A 17,887-nucleotide genomic window follows, 5' to 3' on the forward strand; every position below is an offset into this window, starting at 1 on the left:
GGCAATGTGACTTAAGAGCTCGGCCTCTGCCCCCTACTCTTAGAGCCCCTTAGAGTAGCTGTTTGGTTCCTGTTGATCAGATGTCACTGTTTCTTACCCACTCATCCATCAATAGTTACTTGGGCTCCATCCACATTTTATCCATTGTGAACACGATTGTCATGAACAGAGGCACATATATCCCTCCTTGAGATCTCACTTACAATCCCTGTTGAGTCATAATTCTGGAAAGCAACCTAACTCACCAGTAGTTTAGCAGTTTTACAGTGCTGAACAGCTCTTCTGAGGATCGTGATGACATTAACACGACACTTTCTAATATTGTATGATGAAATATGCTTACAAATACTTTCTAAAAGAACAAGACATAGTAGTAGAAAATCACACCTGCATAAAAGATCCACTTCGAGGTGTAGGGGAGAAAAAGACAAAACACATAAGATATCACATATCATAACATCAGTTATTCAAAAGGGTCATAAAATATAATCTTGTCCTTAGGTATCTGTGAAGACAGAGTTTTCTTAAAATACTTCATTAAAAACAACAAGAGGTGTAAACAACAGGTGGCCCTGAGGGTCTTGTTGTCCTGTTAAAGCTAACCAATTTGTAAAAATTGTAAATCATTGAATTTTATATTATTTTAGAAATAGTGGTTTTTTGGGTAGAAATGTATTGTATTATGTAAAATGAATTATTTCTGAATATATTATGCTTTATATTTTTTTTATTTACCAATATGATGCATATCAATAGATAAAATTGACATTATAAAGAAACTTGTTGGCGTTCTCACCAATTAAAAATGTTAAGGTCCTAGAATCAAAACCATTTGTTTAGGGCTTAGCCCACAGGTTCTCAACCTGTGTGTTATTACCCCTTAGGGGTGCTGAACAAATCTTTCCTAGGTCACCTAAGACTAACTGAAAACACAGATAGTTACATGGCAATTCCTAACAGTACCAAAATTATAGCTATGAAGTATCAATGAACATAATTTTAATGTTGGGGACTATAACATGAGGAACTATATTAAAAGGTAGCATCATTAGAGACATTGAGAACACCTGGCTTAGGCATTTAGTTTTATAGTCTTTAAAAATATAGTAACCAAATCATTGTTGTCAAATATTTAAATAGAAAACAATGTTATTGAAAGCTATTTATATAGTTGATTTTACATTGTCATAATAACTTCATCTATTATTTCTCTTTGGCCATACAAATGTTTTTCTATTTTTCTTTCTTTCTTTCTTTTTAAAGTAGTGGCTATTGCTTTGATAAGGGGAAACCAACACGACTAGATGGTAATTCTGAAATGGGGAGCACTGAAATTCTGGAAAAGGAGACCACAGAGAATCTTAGCAATGGCACTAACAGCAATGTGGAAGCAGCTAAAAGATTGGCCAAACGCTTGTATCATCTAGACAGATTCAAAAGATCGGACGTTGCAAAACATCTAGGCAAAAAGTATGTTCTTGAGTCTGGTATTTCACTGAACTTTTTATCCTGTGTTTTTTTTTTTTAATGTAGTTGTCAGTTCAATAAACTCTGCTCTGTTTCCTTATAGCAACGAATTTAGCAAGCTAGTTGCAGAAGAGTATCTGAAGTTTTTTGATTTCACAGGGATGACGCTGGATCAGTCTCTCAGGTATGTTGAAACATTACTTCTTTTCGTCATCACCTCAAGTCATGACTTCTTAGCAGAGGAAGCAATATCTTATGGCTAGAATCTGATATTTCATGCCAGTTCTATTTGCTTTGTGAGTTTAGATGATAATCTATATCCTAAACAGAGAATAAGAAAAATGTCATGCTTATGATAACAGAGAATAACGAAACCATGACATAAACATGAACTGATACCCAGCATGTAGTAATAAAGTTGAGTTCATATAGCATACTGGAATATGGCCTGAAAGCAAATCATTGCGGGGGGGGGTCTCCATTAAGGGTTTTCCTTTAATTTTCTATTATGGTAAAATCTATGTAACTGAATTATTAACCATTTTAAGGGCACCATCACTGATACATCCATAATGATGGACAGATGGACAGCTGCCAGCCAATAGTGACTTTCACTCTGTTCATCTTGTACCTAAAACTCTATGCCAGATAACTCTCTTTCTATAGAAACCATTCTTTTGACTATGATGAATACTTAATATACTTGGCATCATACAATAGTTTTTTGTTTGGGGAGCTTGCCAGGTATGATGTCCTCAGAGTTCATGTATATTGTACTTGATGACAGGGTTTCCTTCTCCTAAGCTGAGCTAATACTCCACTGTATAGAATTAGCACTGATTTCTTATTCACTTGCAGTCCTCGTTTTCTTTAATACGAATAAGACTGCAGTCAACATAGGCACATACATTCCTTCTTGAGACCCTACTTTCAATTCTGTTGAAGAAGAAGTTTGCAGTCTTATTGGTTAAAAAGATTATAGTTTACTGACTGTGAAATTAGAAGCCTTTGTCCCGTAAGTATTTACTTAACATAGTAAATACAAAATATTTTCAATTGATATTTTGTTATTAAATTCTTGAATGGGATAAAAATAACTCAGTGACTAGAATGTGAAGAGTGCATATGTGAAACAGATTGCCATATCTGCTTTAGGCTGAGTGATTCAAATGAAGGCACACCAATACCCACTTTCAACACTTGAGCCACTGAACATAAAACCCGGTGAGCATTTAGTCTTAGGACCTCAGAGAGTTTTGATAATCTAGTATACCCCTTTAATTTTAAAAGCCCGGGGGTGAAGGGATGGTGACTGTGTTAGAGTGGCGTGCAGGCTGCTCTCGTTATTCAGTGAAAACGTGTGAGATACAGGAACAAGTTAATCTGTGCTCTGCCATTATGAGTTCATTTCAAAGCTTACAAGGAAATAGCGATCAGGGTGCTTTAGGATAATGGAGTACAAATGTCTAGTAAGAAAGAAAACAGAATTTTCATAAAATTTAGGCTTACTGCAAAAACTTTATGATAGTTACTATTTTTGTACATTACATACGGCTTGATTCCTTAAGGAACAGCTTAAGGATTTATTTCCCAATTTCCTTTTCGTGTATCTATCAATGATGATGGGAAAACAGGCAAAATAAGTGAACATAGATTGGCTGTGTATGAAGCAGTGTACCTGACATTTTAGTAGTCCACATGTGGAGATTACCTGACTGAAGAACCTTAATATGTGGAATTTTAACACAGAGCTTGTATGACTATGCCTTGAGTCATTAGTGTCTCTTTTTTTAAGCTTTTGATTGATCTTTTAAGACCAACTATTTGACAATTGCAATTGTAAGTCACCTGTGGTACTCAGGCTTTCTCAGTCTATTAACCTTTCTGTCCTTACCCTGACATAGTTCATGGATTATTCTATTATTTTTGGTGTGTGCTTGTGAGCGTATGTGTCTATGTAGGTATAGTATTTGATGTATTTGGGTAAATATAGGCAGGCATGTGCTACAGCAAACATGGAGATTAGAGGACAGTTTTGATACTTATCTTTCATTTTGTTTTTGAGACAGGCCTCCATTCTTGTTTCGGCTGCTATGTTGAGTTCTCTAGGTGTCTGGCCTGAGAACTGAGCAATTCTTCTGTCTTAAACTCACTTACCTGTAGGAGTTCTGGGAGTGCAGGTGCATGCTAGCAAATCCTGCTTTTCATAGGAAATCCACACTCTGGTCTGCAGGCTTGTGTGGGTTTTACCTGCTAAGACATCACTCCTATGGACATTGTTTTTATGGCATTTAAATATCAATCTGTTTATTTAGTAACCATCCAGTGAATATTTTAGAGAATAGGGAGATATGATTGTAGGGTGTTATTGTATAATTAGTTCTTTACATTCTTTACATTTACAAGTTAATTGTCAAATATAACAAAATGTGAACATCTTAAACATTTTTCTCCTTTATTGTTCTTTCTCAGGTATTTTTTAAAAGCATTTTCTCTTGTCGGAGAAACCCAGGAACGTGAGCGAATATTAATACACTTCTCCAATAGATATTTTTCTTGTAATCCAGACACTATCACCTCAAAAGGTAATCTAATGGGAAGCTTGCAAGTCTTTCACGACTGTGGTTATTTTCCTCATTATAAAAGTTGTGCTTTAATGTAAAAACACAAGTTATATTTAATTTACCTCCTCGGTCATTTATTGAAGTGCAAGTTGAAATCACTACTTTCATTTCGTGCTGTTTGCCTTTTGTTTTGGTTTCTCATGTCGTTATCTTTTTAAGAAAGGTTTAATGGCAACATATTTCTTTATTCTTTTTAAAAATTCCTCGTTTGACAGTATGCTTTATGTGTGTTCTTTCTGGGCTCTGCTTGGACATTCAGGGATGTTATGTGCAAAGCAGTTAGTAATTCATTATTGGCCTCCTCTGTCTTCTATGGTCACCCTATACTTCTTGAAATCCATGGGTGTTTAGCCAGTCATATATTCTGTATATTTATATATCTTAACGGGACTCTGCTGAATCTTCGGTGCTCTTGTTTATTATTAATTGAAGTCTTTATAGCCGCCTTTCACCTATGGCCTTAATGGAGTATGCGTTTGTTTGTGGCACTGTTTTTACAGTGTGAAGTGAAATTTAGCTGTTCTTAGCCACAGTTCTACCTGAAGGAGGGTCTGTTTTCATTTAAAATACTGAAGACCTGGATGATTTCAAGTTTTATGTGAAACATACTTATATTTAAATGGGAAATTTCTCAAAAATGCATCCATTCTGGAGTAAATTGTTAAGATGGACAAGGAATAGAGACTGCCAGTTACCAACGTCCCCGCTCAGCCCACTCCCTCAGGCTGCAGCGATGAGCTCAGTACTCGGTCACCAATGTCACGGCCTTGTGTGTGAACTGGTACTGCTTGGACCATTCATACCGCGGGGTCAGCACCAGCTAGAGAAACTCAGAGGTGGAAGAGGGCTGTTTTCATTCCCCTCGCAGGTAATGCTAACATGCTTGCATACAGGTAATGCTAACATGCTTGCATACAGGTAATGCTAACATGCTTGCATACAGGTAATGCTAACATGCTTGCATACAGGTAATGCTAACATGCTTGCATACAGGTAATGTTAACATGCATACAGGTAATGCTAACATGCTTGCATACAGGTAATGCTAACATGCTTGCATACAGGTAATGCTAACATGCTTGCATACAGGTAATGTTAACATGCATACAGGTAATGCTAACATGCTTGCATACAGGTAATGCTAACATGCATACAGGTAATGCTAACATGCTTGCATACAGGTAATGCTAACATGCATACAGGTAATGCTAACATGCTTGCATACAGGTAATGTTAACATGCATACAGGTAATGCTAACATGCATACAGGTAATGCTAACATGCTTGCATACAGGTAATGTTAACATGCATACAGGTAATGCTAACATGCTTGCATACAGGTAATGCTAACATGCATACAGGTAATGCTAACATGCTTGCATACAGGTAATGTTAACATGCATACAGGTAATGCTAACATGCTTGCATACAGCGAGGCTTGCAGGGTGTCGGTACATGCTCCCGACAAGGGCGTTTGTGTATTGGCTGCTGTCTTTTACAGTGATTCCAGAGTCAGTTTGAATGTATGAGAAGCAAAGGGAATGGGACTAAATATGCTGCTAGGAATATAAATGACATAGAAACCAATTACCAAAGTAAAGATTTGCTTTCGAAAACAAGCTCTTTCCTGAATGTTTGGCATAAATTAATATGGTTTTCACTTTATCTAAAACTTTTTCATCAGTTTGTTATACTTGGGTTAAGAATTAGTAAAGAGAAGAGCTAATTCTGATATTTGGAGATAAGATGTTTAGCTATTTATAGTTTTATTTTACTGTATAAAGTAAGATGAAAGCGATAATCCCATTTAAGTATGAAATGTTATTTCAGGCTTTGGGCACATTTCTTCTGAATATTTAATTTTTAGCTCTCCCAGAGTATTTCATTGTTTCACTTTTGGCTTTATCCACAAAATCGCAGGGGGCAAAAGTTCTATCTAAAATGGCCTTTATTTTTCTGTATTAAATGATTTATTTTCAGTTTGATATCATAAGCTACAGAAAATTGAGAAAATATAAATCAAAAGAAATGTTTTGTGATCCAGATATTTTGATGGATTCTTCTAGAAATACTTACATTTGATGGAATCATAGTGCACACAGTATGTTTCTCATACTAGCTATCAACTGTCTGTCCACCTTAGCCTGTGTTCCTGTAAAACATTCCTAATGTCGTCAATATTATAGTTTTGTTTCTGAAGAGTCATCTGTGTGCCATGATAAACAATGCTCGTCTCTGTGACTCTGTATTTATGTCGATCCTTGGTTGTTTCCGTGCTGTAAAGCCTCAGACTAGTTGCTGTGGTAAAGGGCACTGATTCAGTCCTTGCACACGTGAAGCCAAGTTGCTCGGCAGAGAGCCGGTACTGATTCACCCGTAGAGGTACACCGGAAGTTTATGATTTAACTCATCCACTCACGCTCTGCAAACAAAGGCAGCTCTGTCTAGGACAGCTCTGGGTTTTCAGGCCTTGGAATGCGCTGTGTTAACCGTGGGCCGTGTTCTTCCGCAGATGGAGTTCATTGCCTCACCTGTGCGCTGATGCTCCTCAACACGGATCTGCACGGCCACGTAAGTGTGCGCTTATGGTGCTGTCTCATCCGAGCCGCAGCACCACGACCTTGTCTTTGCTTTTCAGGTACACATCGTTTCCTCTGCTCCTCCTTGCCTTGGTCCATAGAGCATTCCCAAGTAGATAAATGTAATGCATTTTCCAAAAGAAGAAAAAGAAGTATCCACAGGCTAGCGCGGTCTTCATGTGTGTACTCTGTTCTAGGTTCCTCCACCAGATGGCAGACAGAAGTCTTGTTTGGGATTTTGCTTTGTCATCTCGTAGCTAGGTATTCCAGTGCTTGATAAGTAATGTTGGAAAGACAGTGTGAGTTAGAGCTGAAACTGGCGTTTAAGTTTTAATAGGTATAACTATTTTGTCTTTTCTGAATTCTGCAACTCATCTGTTTTGTTAATTAGCTACAATATCAAATAAAACCCATCACAAAAGCAACTATTCCATCACCTGTTTAAAATGAAGCATACACTTCATAAATTTATAATGTATAAACTATTGCCTGTAATAGAAATGAATCTTTTATCATTTTAATCATCAACTTTACCTTTGAGAAAATGAAAATATTTTAAGTAAATATAAACTAATCTATATTTATTTCGAACAAAGTTCTAGGTTCATATATTTTGGAAGGAAAAAAATCAAGTTTTTATATGATTAAATATATCAGCCCTTGACATAATGTATTTTACTTCATGATCTTAGAAGCTGTCTGAATATGACTACTGTATAGCAACTGTCCTTTTCCAGGTTTCCAGAAGATCACACAGTTTTCTTGATGCTTCAGAGCTGTAAAGAAGTAAAGAAGTTAGTGGGCAGCTTTCTGTGATCTCTAAGTTGAACCAGCTATTTCCAAGGACTAGGGTGGAGAAAGGGTTCCCCCATCAGCCCAGAAAAGGGGAAATTGAATGATAGATCATACTGTTAATGCAATCTTAACCAATGTAAAAGTACTCAGAGGTTCTCTTTTGCAATTTTTGAAGGATAATTTATAATAATTTGGTAGGCTGCAGACATGTAACAGGTGTCTAGAAATCATGCCCATTATGAATCTAGAACTTCCATGAAGACGTCTTGGATAGTAGGGTAATGACATGTCACACAGAAATGGTGTAACAGCTCCCTAAGTGAGCACCTTGAAGCATTTGTATCCAGCTTTTCTCTGTCTGGTTAAGTGGAAGACCAGGCCCTGGGTTATGCACTCCCTTCCTATGGACAGACAGTAGGTGTATTTACAACATGATTCTATGAGTTCCGTGATGAAAGGTACCTCCTGTCCCTCTTTCCCTTCCACTTCATACTTTGTTTGCTTAACTTTTTTTGTCAAAAAGGGTCATTTCAAGTTTAGATGTGCCCATGTGACATTGACTTATCCAGTGACTTTCGGCTTAAAGAAGCCTCTTCATATAGATGTTTTTGAAGTTCCACCAACATAAAATGGTGTGTTTTTCGTTTTTTGAGAAATGTCTGATAATGGGGAAAATGTACTAATATTTCATTCTTGTTGAAACATGTGGAGGTTATTGTACAATATCCATAAAATTTGTTAGATTTGAGATATTTATTATTAAGTCATGGATTGCTTTGAAAACACTAATAATGTTTTAATAATACTTTGAGCTAAGCATACATCTTACTGCACATAATAATTTGAAATAAAGTAGCAAGAATGGATGAAAGGTCTAATTTTTATTCATGTCACCCGCTGTGTGAATGCTGCCACACTGTGGATATCCTGGTCTGTCACCACAGCTTCAGAATCATGAGGGCTAGACCATCTGTCTAATTCCAGCTTCAGATCTCTTGAGGAATGAAGGCAGTTCAGCAAAGCAGCATGCATTGGGCATGCGACACACTCTCGGCATCTCAGATGTTGGGGAACTGAGATAGGAGCATTGAGAGTTCAAGGCCAGCAAAGGCAGCTTAGAGGTTCACTGCCAAGCAAAGAGAAGCAAGTAAACAAGAAGTTATTTCCTTTCCTTTGCACCTGGGATGAAAAATAGTTTAATGTTACCTCTAGTTGTCCCAAATAAAGAAAATTAACAGTTGTCTAAAGTAACAAGTGATTGATATAAAAAGAGGGAATTATAATTACAGTAAATTCTCTAGGTCATTGCCTGGATTGTATTTTGGGGGTGGGTAGTTGTCAGCCTTCGGTGAATGTGTAAAGTATGGACTGTATACCCAGGACTGTTGAGCGCTCATGCTTTGTGTAGTAGTTTTCTCTATTAGACAGTGCATACTAGTATGAATCTGTAGAAAGTATAGTTGCTATCATAAGAACTAACCATCTGAAAATGTTTTTGTTTCCCTTATTTTTCCCTCTGGATTCATTTTAAAAATAAACTTTACTTCTAGGTGGTAAGTGTCTATAATCCTGGATGTAGGTTCTCTTGCATCATAATTGCCTGATTTATTCTAGTCTGTGTGTGACTGGTTAGCATGGCCATTCCGAGGCGGAATCATTCAGAAGATGAGTGAATTCTTTCTAGTGTTTGCTTCTTCCTTTTGCCTCACTGCTAACCGCATAGGCCATCACCATCCCATCTGCTCCAGTGCCAGAATAACCCTTTGGGGAAAACTAATGAGCCATTTCCCTTCTCTTCTGTACCATTGTGCCATAACCGCTACACAGCAGCATGACTGTCTAAGAAATGCTAAATCCAGCTTGTCCTCATGCTTCCTACAGGGAAAGGCTAACTGGGAAGATTAATCGATTCGGGCTTGTTTTTGTTTTTGTTTTTGGCCTGGTTTTGTGAGTCTTTCCTTTATGTAATGATGCTATGCAAATGCATTGGTCCAGACCTTTGTTCATCCTGCTGTTTTCACTAATGCGATGGAATGAATACTAATGTAACAGCTTCTAGTAGGCAGCTCCACATTACATGCTGCAACACTTTCCTGTCTTTGTCTGAGGTAGCCTCTCACTCACCGAACACTGGCAGTGTTCCTATACGGTTTTAAGTTCTGTACCATTTGGGAAGGCACTGGCAATGAGAACGATGTATTTAGGCAGTGCTCCTATAGTGACTAGGCTGGTTACCATTAATCACATTTAACTGAAGGCATATTTAGTAGGTAACCGAGAAGCAGTTGCAGAAAAGCATCATCAAGGTTTTAAAAATTAGCATTGCATTCCAGTTAAGCCCCATTAAATAAGCTAAGGAAAAACATGAAGGATATATCGGGATAAGATAAATATTATATATATATTTTTTTCTCTCCAGAGAAATCCATTGCTGCTATTTACTCTCTGCTTTAAAATATAAACGAATGGTTTGTCAGGATGTCAGCAACAGGATCTTATTTATACAGGCCTTTGAGCATTCTTGTAGATTAAGTAAATTCCTTGTAGCTGTGATAACATGGCTGACCCGTTCAGTAATCCCTTTTGTTTTTTTTTAATATTTAATTATCTGTAAAATGTATATGGGATTAAGCGTCTGTACTGAGTACTAAGCATGCTACAATTGCTTGGAATATGGAAGTAAGATTGACACTTTTGTTTAAACTTTATTGGAAACACTATAATATATAAATATATATATAAATATATGAATATATTTGACATAGAATAAGTTTTATCATTTCTCTTTGGACAAAGTTTAAGATGAGTTCTATTGGCTAAGAGTAAGTATCTCTCTTATATTTGAAGCATATTCAGCATCCCCACAGGCCTTCCCCTGCCAGCCAGCATGATTGCTGCCTGGTCGGAAGACAGGCGAGCAGATAGGACTGATATTCTCATGGTGATGGGATGGTGATTGGGGAAAGAAACTTAAACACAGATGTGACCTGCATTGAAGAATGAGCTAATATGAGCATTGTTAACCAAATCCACAAATCCACAGCTAGCAAATCTCAAGAAATATGCAACCCAGTGTCTGTCCAAACTCAAAATGTGATTAGACTCTGCAGCGAGGAAGTTACTTAGATAACTTAGTGATAGGAACTTACTCTTTAATATCTTCGTCTGTGATTTTCAGCAGCAAATTTGCCCAGCGTCTCTTGGGGCTCCTCAGCCTTGGTGGGATCCACTCACCAAGTGCTGTAGTAGAAGAGGTAGCGGCTCCTGCCTTCCTCGGTTCCCATAGGGATCCCTGGTCCTTGGCTTACTAAGTGCTCTCCTGTGGTCACAGTTTAACATGAGGCATCATCTCACTTGTCTTTGCTTTTAGATATGAATTAAATATAGGGCAGAGCCTAACAAATCTACTACATTGGTTGGAAAAGAATTAAGTGTACATTTTGTAACAGATTAATATTAAAATATAGGAAGAGTTCCTTCACAGCAGTGAGTTTCTTTTGCAGCCAGTAAAACAAATTCTTTGTAGCAATTTAAATGGTAGATAATTATTTGGTTTATTTTCAGTACAGGAGGACAGCTATAGAGCTTTCAGTTACGTCAGTGGTTGTTATTTCTTTTACTGTGTTGTTTTTCTTCATTCTTGAAGACTCACACATGTACACAATGAAATTATGATCGTATCCGTACCCGATTCCTTACCTCCAACTTTCTCTGTATCGTCTCATGTCCCCCTCCCAACTTCACATCTTCCTCTTACGTTGATGACTCACCAAGTCCAGTTAATGCCGCCCTGTGATGTGCATGGGTGAGTGCCACTCACTAGTGCATGAGAAACACTCGTGAAAAGCGACTCTTCACTTCCCAGAAGTTCTCCACGTGCAAAGGCTTTAACCGCCCTCCGCACAAAGCCCCCGCACTTAGTGTGCTTGGCGGTTTCCGCATCTGTAGTTATTGCTATAAGGAGCCTTTTGCCTCCCTTCCTTCCTCCTAGCTTCCCTCTGTCTTTCTCTCTCTTCTGTCCTGTATTTTTGGTGTCCCCTGCTATGGAACTCTCCCACATTATAAGTCTAATAAAGAATGTTGACTGTGAGTGTCATTTCTTTAAGTTAACCCTTTCCATATGGCCTCTTCTCCCTATGACAGTGGTTCTCAACCTTCCTAGTTCTGTGACCTTGTCTTGAAGTGACCTCCCAAACATAAAATTATTTTGTTGCCACCATAACTATAATTTTGCTACTCTTATGAATTGTAGTATAAATATCTGATATGAGACCCCTCACGATGAGACCCGATAGCTTACGGTGTTATGCCTTTGCTCTTGATTAGAGGTCACAGCCATAATGGCTTGCCAGGCTCTCATCATGTGAAACTTCTCACCAATGTGGAAGGGCCACAGAAGCCGCAGTGTGCTGGGATCGGAAGGAGCTGAGCGTTTCTAGCTCAGTTGTTTTCACCATTGTTATGTTTTCAAAAATATCAGTTTATTACCAGAAAGACTAGACGAAGATCCAGCCTTCAGCTGTGAAACACTTTTACAGAAAAATGTCATGGCTTGAAATTGTTTAATTTTAGAATGACCTTTAGAATGCAGTGCCACTCACTATCATATTGGCCCCTGTGTAAATCTGAATGAATCTGTAAGTGTGCGAGAGTTTAATTATGCGCTAGTCAATTTCAGTTCTGTGCCCTCTGAAAATGAAACCTTTTCCAGTCCTCTGTCTGCTTCCTCATTTCAGTTTATTTATGTTTGTTTTTCCCTGTTTGCGAAGAGGGAACATGAATAAAATATGTTACCGCGGTTATCTCTGGAGTCAGTGGGCTCATTTGGTGGTCTTGGAGGATCTATCTAATACATTAATCATTACTTTCCTTTGTGAGTTTTTATATTTGTGCAATAACAAAGACAGATGGACCTCATTTTGAGTCACCTTTATCCATTCCTACCTCCCCACTCCTTCCTTCCCTCCTCCTTCCTCCCTTCCTCCACCCTCCTCCCTCCCTCCCTTGGAGAGGACAGTAAGAATGGAGACAGTGATAGAAAGCTGGATGGATCTCTACTCTCCATGCCTCAACTTATTTCCTCCCGTGTCAGCCAAGTTAAGAGGAAAATTAAATCTTTGTGTTTTGACAGAGTTTAACATGTCTTATTTCCTCAACATTAAAAAAATAATCCATAGTGTTCTAATTATATGCTGATAGAATCTATATTTTGGACATTTCTCTAACTTAGAGTATATTTAGACTCTTAAATTTTTGAAGAAACAAACAGACTGTTTTATTCTTTTTTTTTTGAGTGTTTTACTACATTCTACATTATGGGTTGAATGTAATGAAAACTTAAAGTCATTATTTGATCATTAAAGCCCACTAAATGAACAACATAATTTTTTAATCATAAATTATACTTTATGGCCTGAGAAAATTTAGTTGAAATAGTAGCATTTACATTTTTGTGAGTCCTATTACTGTTTGAATTAATAGAGGATAGCTAGATTTTGGTTGCTTTTATAATTAGTCTGTTGCAATATGTCAAAAGTTATATAGCTCCTAGAATCCTTTAGTGAACACTTGTGAGAGAATGTGAGTGAAACAGTAAATGATTTTAGTATTAGAACAAAAAAGGCCAGAGCTTATTAAAACCTGGAACAAGGACTCCAGCACTGAAAATTCATGTAGTATATAATGTCTTCTTACCACATTCAGTGGCAATATATTACAGGAGAGGTGCAGTAAACCCCACCAAGCTTGTGTCTATCCCTATGTTGGATTTTCCTTTTATTTATTTTTTAATGATTTCTGAGACAGGGTTTGTCTGTGTAACATTGGCCATACTGGAACTTACTCTGTAGACCAGGCTGGTCTTGAACTCAGAGAACTGCTTGCCTCTACTTACCAGACGCTGGGATTTAAAAGAGGTATGTGTCACTACCACCTGGTTAGATTATGAACTTCTTAAATCTGTGATTGTGGTTTATGAAGAAAATACTTCATATTGCAGACTCCTGTTTTTTTTTAAAAAAAACCTTTATTTTTGAGATTATAATTTAATTATATTTGTCCCTTCACTTTTTTTTTTTCGCAGCTGGGGACCGAACCCAGGGCCTTGCGCTTGCTAGGCAAGTGCTCTACCACTGAGCCAAATCCCCAACCCCAGTCCCTTCACTTTCTTTCCTTCAAATCCTCTAATGTATTTCCACTCACTCTCCTTCAAATCCATGGCCTCTTTTTAAATTATGTGTTTTTGTATGCATATATGTATTTATATGTACAAATATAATCTGTTGAGTCAGTATAACGGTGCTTGTATACTAGTGACCTCATAGGGGAAATAGGACTGGGGAGCTCCTTAGAGAAGGACAGGGAGGTGAATCCTGAAGAAGGCTAGGAGAGGCTAAAGCAGAAGAGTGGGATACAAGGGATCTGATAGGAGAAATGGTGAGGAGGAAACCTCCTAGGGAAGGGAGCGGAAGGAAAACACAGAAGGGGAGGGAGGGGACAGAATAGCAATATCGATAGCTGAAAAGGCAAAGCCATCACTATTTCTTTAGAAAACACTAAGGCACATAATTAAGTGTATATGCATATACAGTTTTAACGAACTTGTCTGGGCTAATGGAACACCCTGAAGAGCTAAAGACCACCTAAGGAAAATCCCAGTACCAGACATGAGAAGTCCTGTTTTGAATTGTTGGCCAGGGCTGTCTAAGAGACTGCTTTGAAAATGGAAAGGCTTCTGCTTTGCCTTCCAATGGTGCATCTAAAAAGATGGACACCTGAGGGCAGCATAACACAATTCCACTTCTATAATAGAGGGCAAACAAAACAAGAGCAAAATCAGAGCTTTATAGCAGTGCTACTTAACTGAATTAATTACCAAACCATAGTATACTTTTCATCATTTATCGTAACATGTTGGAGGACGTGGAACTGTGTGGGAGGGTATGCGGCTGTGTTCTAATAGCTCAGGATTTATGAAGCTGGGCTGTACCCGTAGGCAATGAGAGCTGCTAGTTTCTCCGAAAGCACGTTTCCCACAGAGTTCCAGCTCTTCACACTACTTAACCTAATTTCATGGTTATTCTACCTAATTCTTCAACCTCCAACTTGGAATCTATTCTGTGGTCCACATTCGTGGTGGATAATTTATTGAGAGTTCTAGCTCTACTGGTCCTTCTAGGTCAGAGACTACTAGATTAGAATTGAAACTTAGTAAAAGGCTCCATAATTTTATGTCTGGAGCAATATGCCTTTTTGCTAAGTTTTTGTTTTGTTTTATTTGTTTGTTTAGTTAGAGCTTGGGTTAGCTCTGTGAACACAAGTCTCCGTTCCCCCATTTTCATGCTTTATAGCTTAACAGTTAGAGCTGCTTGTCTAATGGAGTGGAGGAAAATCTACTAAGGGAACGCTTGAGGTTGCGGTTAGATCTTTTAGGATCTTTCATCTATTTCAGTGCTAATTCATATTAGGTCACAGGTGGGCAAAATAGTAATCACAAGCAAAAATTCGTGTGTGTGTGTGTGTGTGTGTGTGTGTGTGTGTGTGTGTGTGTGTGTAAAGTTTTATTGGAACACATCCATACCTACTTTTAAAAATCTTTATGCAGTGATGACAATATTGAGCAGTTGTTATTGAGAACATATGGTCTGCAAAGCCTGAAATATTAGCCATCTGATTCTTTATAGAAATTTATAGAATTTGTCTGTTTCATACTTCTTTAAAGGCTGGGGAGAAAGCTGTATTTAAAAACACTTGTTCTTACTGAAAACCTAAGGGCAAAGTCCCAGCACCTATACCGCAGTTCACAACCATCTTTACCTCTAGGACAGAAGATATAGTCCCTGTCTCTGTCTTTTCCCCAATAACCCACACAAGTAAATAAATAGGTAGACAGACAGACAGACGGACAGACACATACATACATACATACATACATACATACATACATACATACATAAACTTTTTTAAAAAGCCACATTTGTAAGTACCTACAGTTTGGTTGTTTTTTCCTTCAACATAATCAAGTGAAATTTAGAATGTTCTTTTAACTTACAGTTTGAACGAGGACTGAATTAAAACACCTAGATTTGTTTATTTGGAAAGTAAATTATCTGAAGAATTCCACTAAAAATTAGTATATCTTAAAATGATACCTAAAGAAATGGCTCTTCTCTTAAAAGAAATTTATTTTAGGTGCTGGAGCAGTAGCTCAGCTGGTAAGAGCACTTCCTGTTCTTCTGGAAGCCATAAGTTCAGTTCCCAGCCCTCACAGTGGCTCACAACCACCTATATAACGCCATGGGTTGGCGCATGACACAAACTAAAGTCACATCTGAAGTGACAGAACTTAATTTATGAAAATGCCTTCATAAGATCAGGCTGAAAACAAGCCTATAGGGTATTTTCTTAATTAGTGATTGATAGGGGGTCCAGCACATTGTGGGTGGTCCCTTATCTATAAGAAAGCAGACAAAGAATGAACAAGCCATGAAGAGCAAACCAGAAAGCAGCACCAACTTCCCTTAATGATGAACAGTAGAAAACCAACCAGCCAACTAACAAGAACCCAAACCACCAAACAAAAGCCAAACAAAGTAACAACAGAATTTCCTCTCCAACTTGCTTTGGTCACGGTGTTTAATCAGCAGTAGAACCCTGCCTAAGACACTCCAGCCCAAGGGATCCAGTGCCCTCTTCTGTCTCCACTGATCGCACCACTGACTTTCAATCACACATGTAGTCGTGTAGAGTATAATCTCCAAATCAGTGAACCTGTAATAAGAGGGTCTGAATATATATATATATATATATATATATTATATATATAATATATATATATATATATATATGATAGCACATTGACCATTTAAACATTTAAGATTTTGAGTTGGAAATATAATATTCAAACAAAAATCCTAATAATTGTGGTATTTTCTGTTTGCATACTTTTACTTTATAGGTTTGGATTAAAGCCTTATTTCTAAGGGAGTCTTCTACATTGTTCTTGCAGATTTGTGAATAAGTCCATCTCTGTGTCTAAATTTTCTTTCTGTACTGACCTCATGAAAAGGAACTGAAGTTGTGGGCTAACTCTTGTTTCAGAGAGGCCTACCTTTCTTCAAGGTGTTATATCAACTTGGGAAGAGAATTATTAGAATATAGACTATTGTAACTTGGTAGCATCTTTGTTACACCTAACAAGGTTAAGATTCAGTCAGTAACTAGAGGTAGCTTTCCCATCAGAGTCGAAGGTAGGGCCAGGGTGCTGAATTAAAGCAGTGAGGCACAGTACATCATGGAGGTCGGGAGCTCACTGAATTGTCTATCCATTTGTCCCAGAGTGCATGTTCAGTGGATATATGTAATACCACCATGGAAAGGGTATAGTCATTGCTGAAATTATACCAAAGGTGCTACTAAATGAATAATCAAATAAAAATAGATGTAAATGAAGTCTGATTTTCTTAAGCCAAAGACACCAAAGACTTTACTATTGCTTTAAAGTGTTTCAAAGCATGCCAGTAGTTTCTAAAATGATGGCTGACCCATTACAGTAGAAATTCTATATACTGAGAAAGGATTCTTGATACAGTAATTTCTGTTGTAGTTTGAGACAGGATATCCTGTGACACATGATATCTAGGAACTACCGCTATGGTTGAGGATGGCCTTGAACTCTTGATCTTCCTATTTGTACCTGCTGCATGCTGGGATTACAAGCTTAGGTTAGCGTACTTACCCAATAGTCTTTAAATATTTCATTTGTAAGTCTTCTTAAAGAATGCTGAAAATATGACATTATCTCCAGAATGGCAAAGCAAGGACCCCAAGGACCTTGGCAGACCTGCTGTAATATAACACTGATAGAGGCAGTCACCATTTTCAGAACTCCTGAAATTAACCGCAGACTTGTAGCAGTCTAGAGTGTAGTCAAGTGAAAACATCTAATGTCGACAGGCGTTGCACTGTGCTTTTAGTTACCTTGTTACATCTTCTCTTCAGTCCTTTGAGAAGCAACCTTCAAAACCAACTGCCCTACAAATCATTGTAGCTGTGAACAGAAGAGAAACGTCTGCTGGTACAGGAACACAGAGTGATCCCAAGCCTCCTTCCCCGAGGATTGTCAGTGAGCTGTCTGCCTGAGCACTCCTGGGATTTGCCCTTCTTTGCCCTGGCTCTTCCCTTACTTGGTGCCAGCTGTTGAATATTGTTATTGCTTCAGAGGGTGACAAGTTGTGACAAATAAGATTTAAAAATATGTAGAATGGAAACTAGGGGCTGTGGTACACAAATGGAGCTTTGGTAAATAAATTCTGGTATGTTTCAGCTTAGAAGAACTTAACATGACCGAGAAAGACAGACCTGAGAGCATTTAAGCTTGCAACTTCTGCCTGAACTGAAGATGCTCCATAGCTAGGAAGGCCA

At 37.9% G+C, this 17,887-nt stretch overlaps 1 protein-coding gene across 32 annotated transcripts in view; it reads left to right on the plus strand.

Annotated features, from left to right (window-relative positions):
- Psd3 (pleckstrin and Sec7 domain containing 3) overlaps positions 1 to 17,887 on the plus strand; it is a 557,293-nt gene that overhangs the window by 336,943 nt on the left and 202,463 nt on the right. For 21 of the 32 annotated variants that reach the window (XR_015639413.1, XR_015639412.1, XM_087588275.1 and 18 more), the window contains 4 exon segments: positions 1,264 to 1,470; positions 1,571 to 1,651; positions 3,940 to 4,052; positions 6,604 to 6,662. Coding sequence is in view for 28 of the 32 variants with exons in the window: in XM_087588275.1 (XP_087444401.1) it covers positions 1,264 to 1,470; positions 1,571 to 1,651; positions 3,940 to 4,052; positions 6,604 to 6,662 (460 nt within the window). In the remaining 4 variants the exon portion in view is untranslated. 32 annotated transcript variants of the gene reach the window in all.

Source organism: Rattus norvegicus, chromosome 16, assembly GCF_021556685.1.
Source record: "Rattus norvegicus strain SHRSP/BbbUtx chromosome 16, alternate assembly SHRSP_T2T, whole genome shotgun sequence".
In the NCBI taxonomy this organism is placed as follows: domain Eukaryota; kingdom Metazoa; phylum Chordata; class Mammalia; order Rodentia; family Muridae; genus Rattus; species Rattus norvegicus.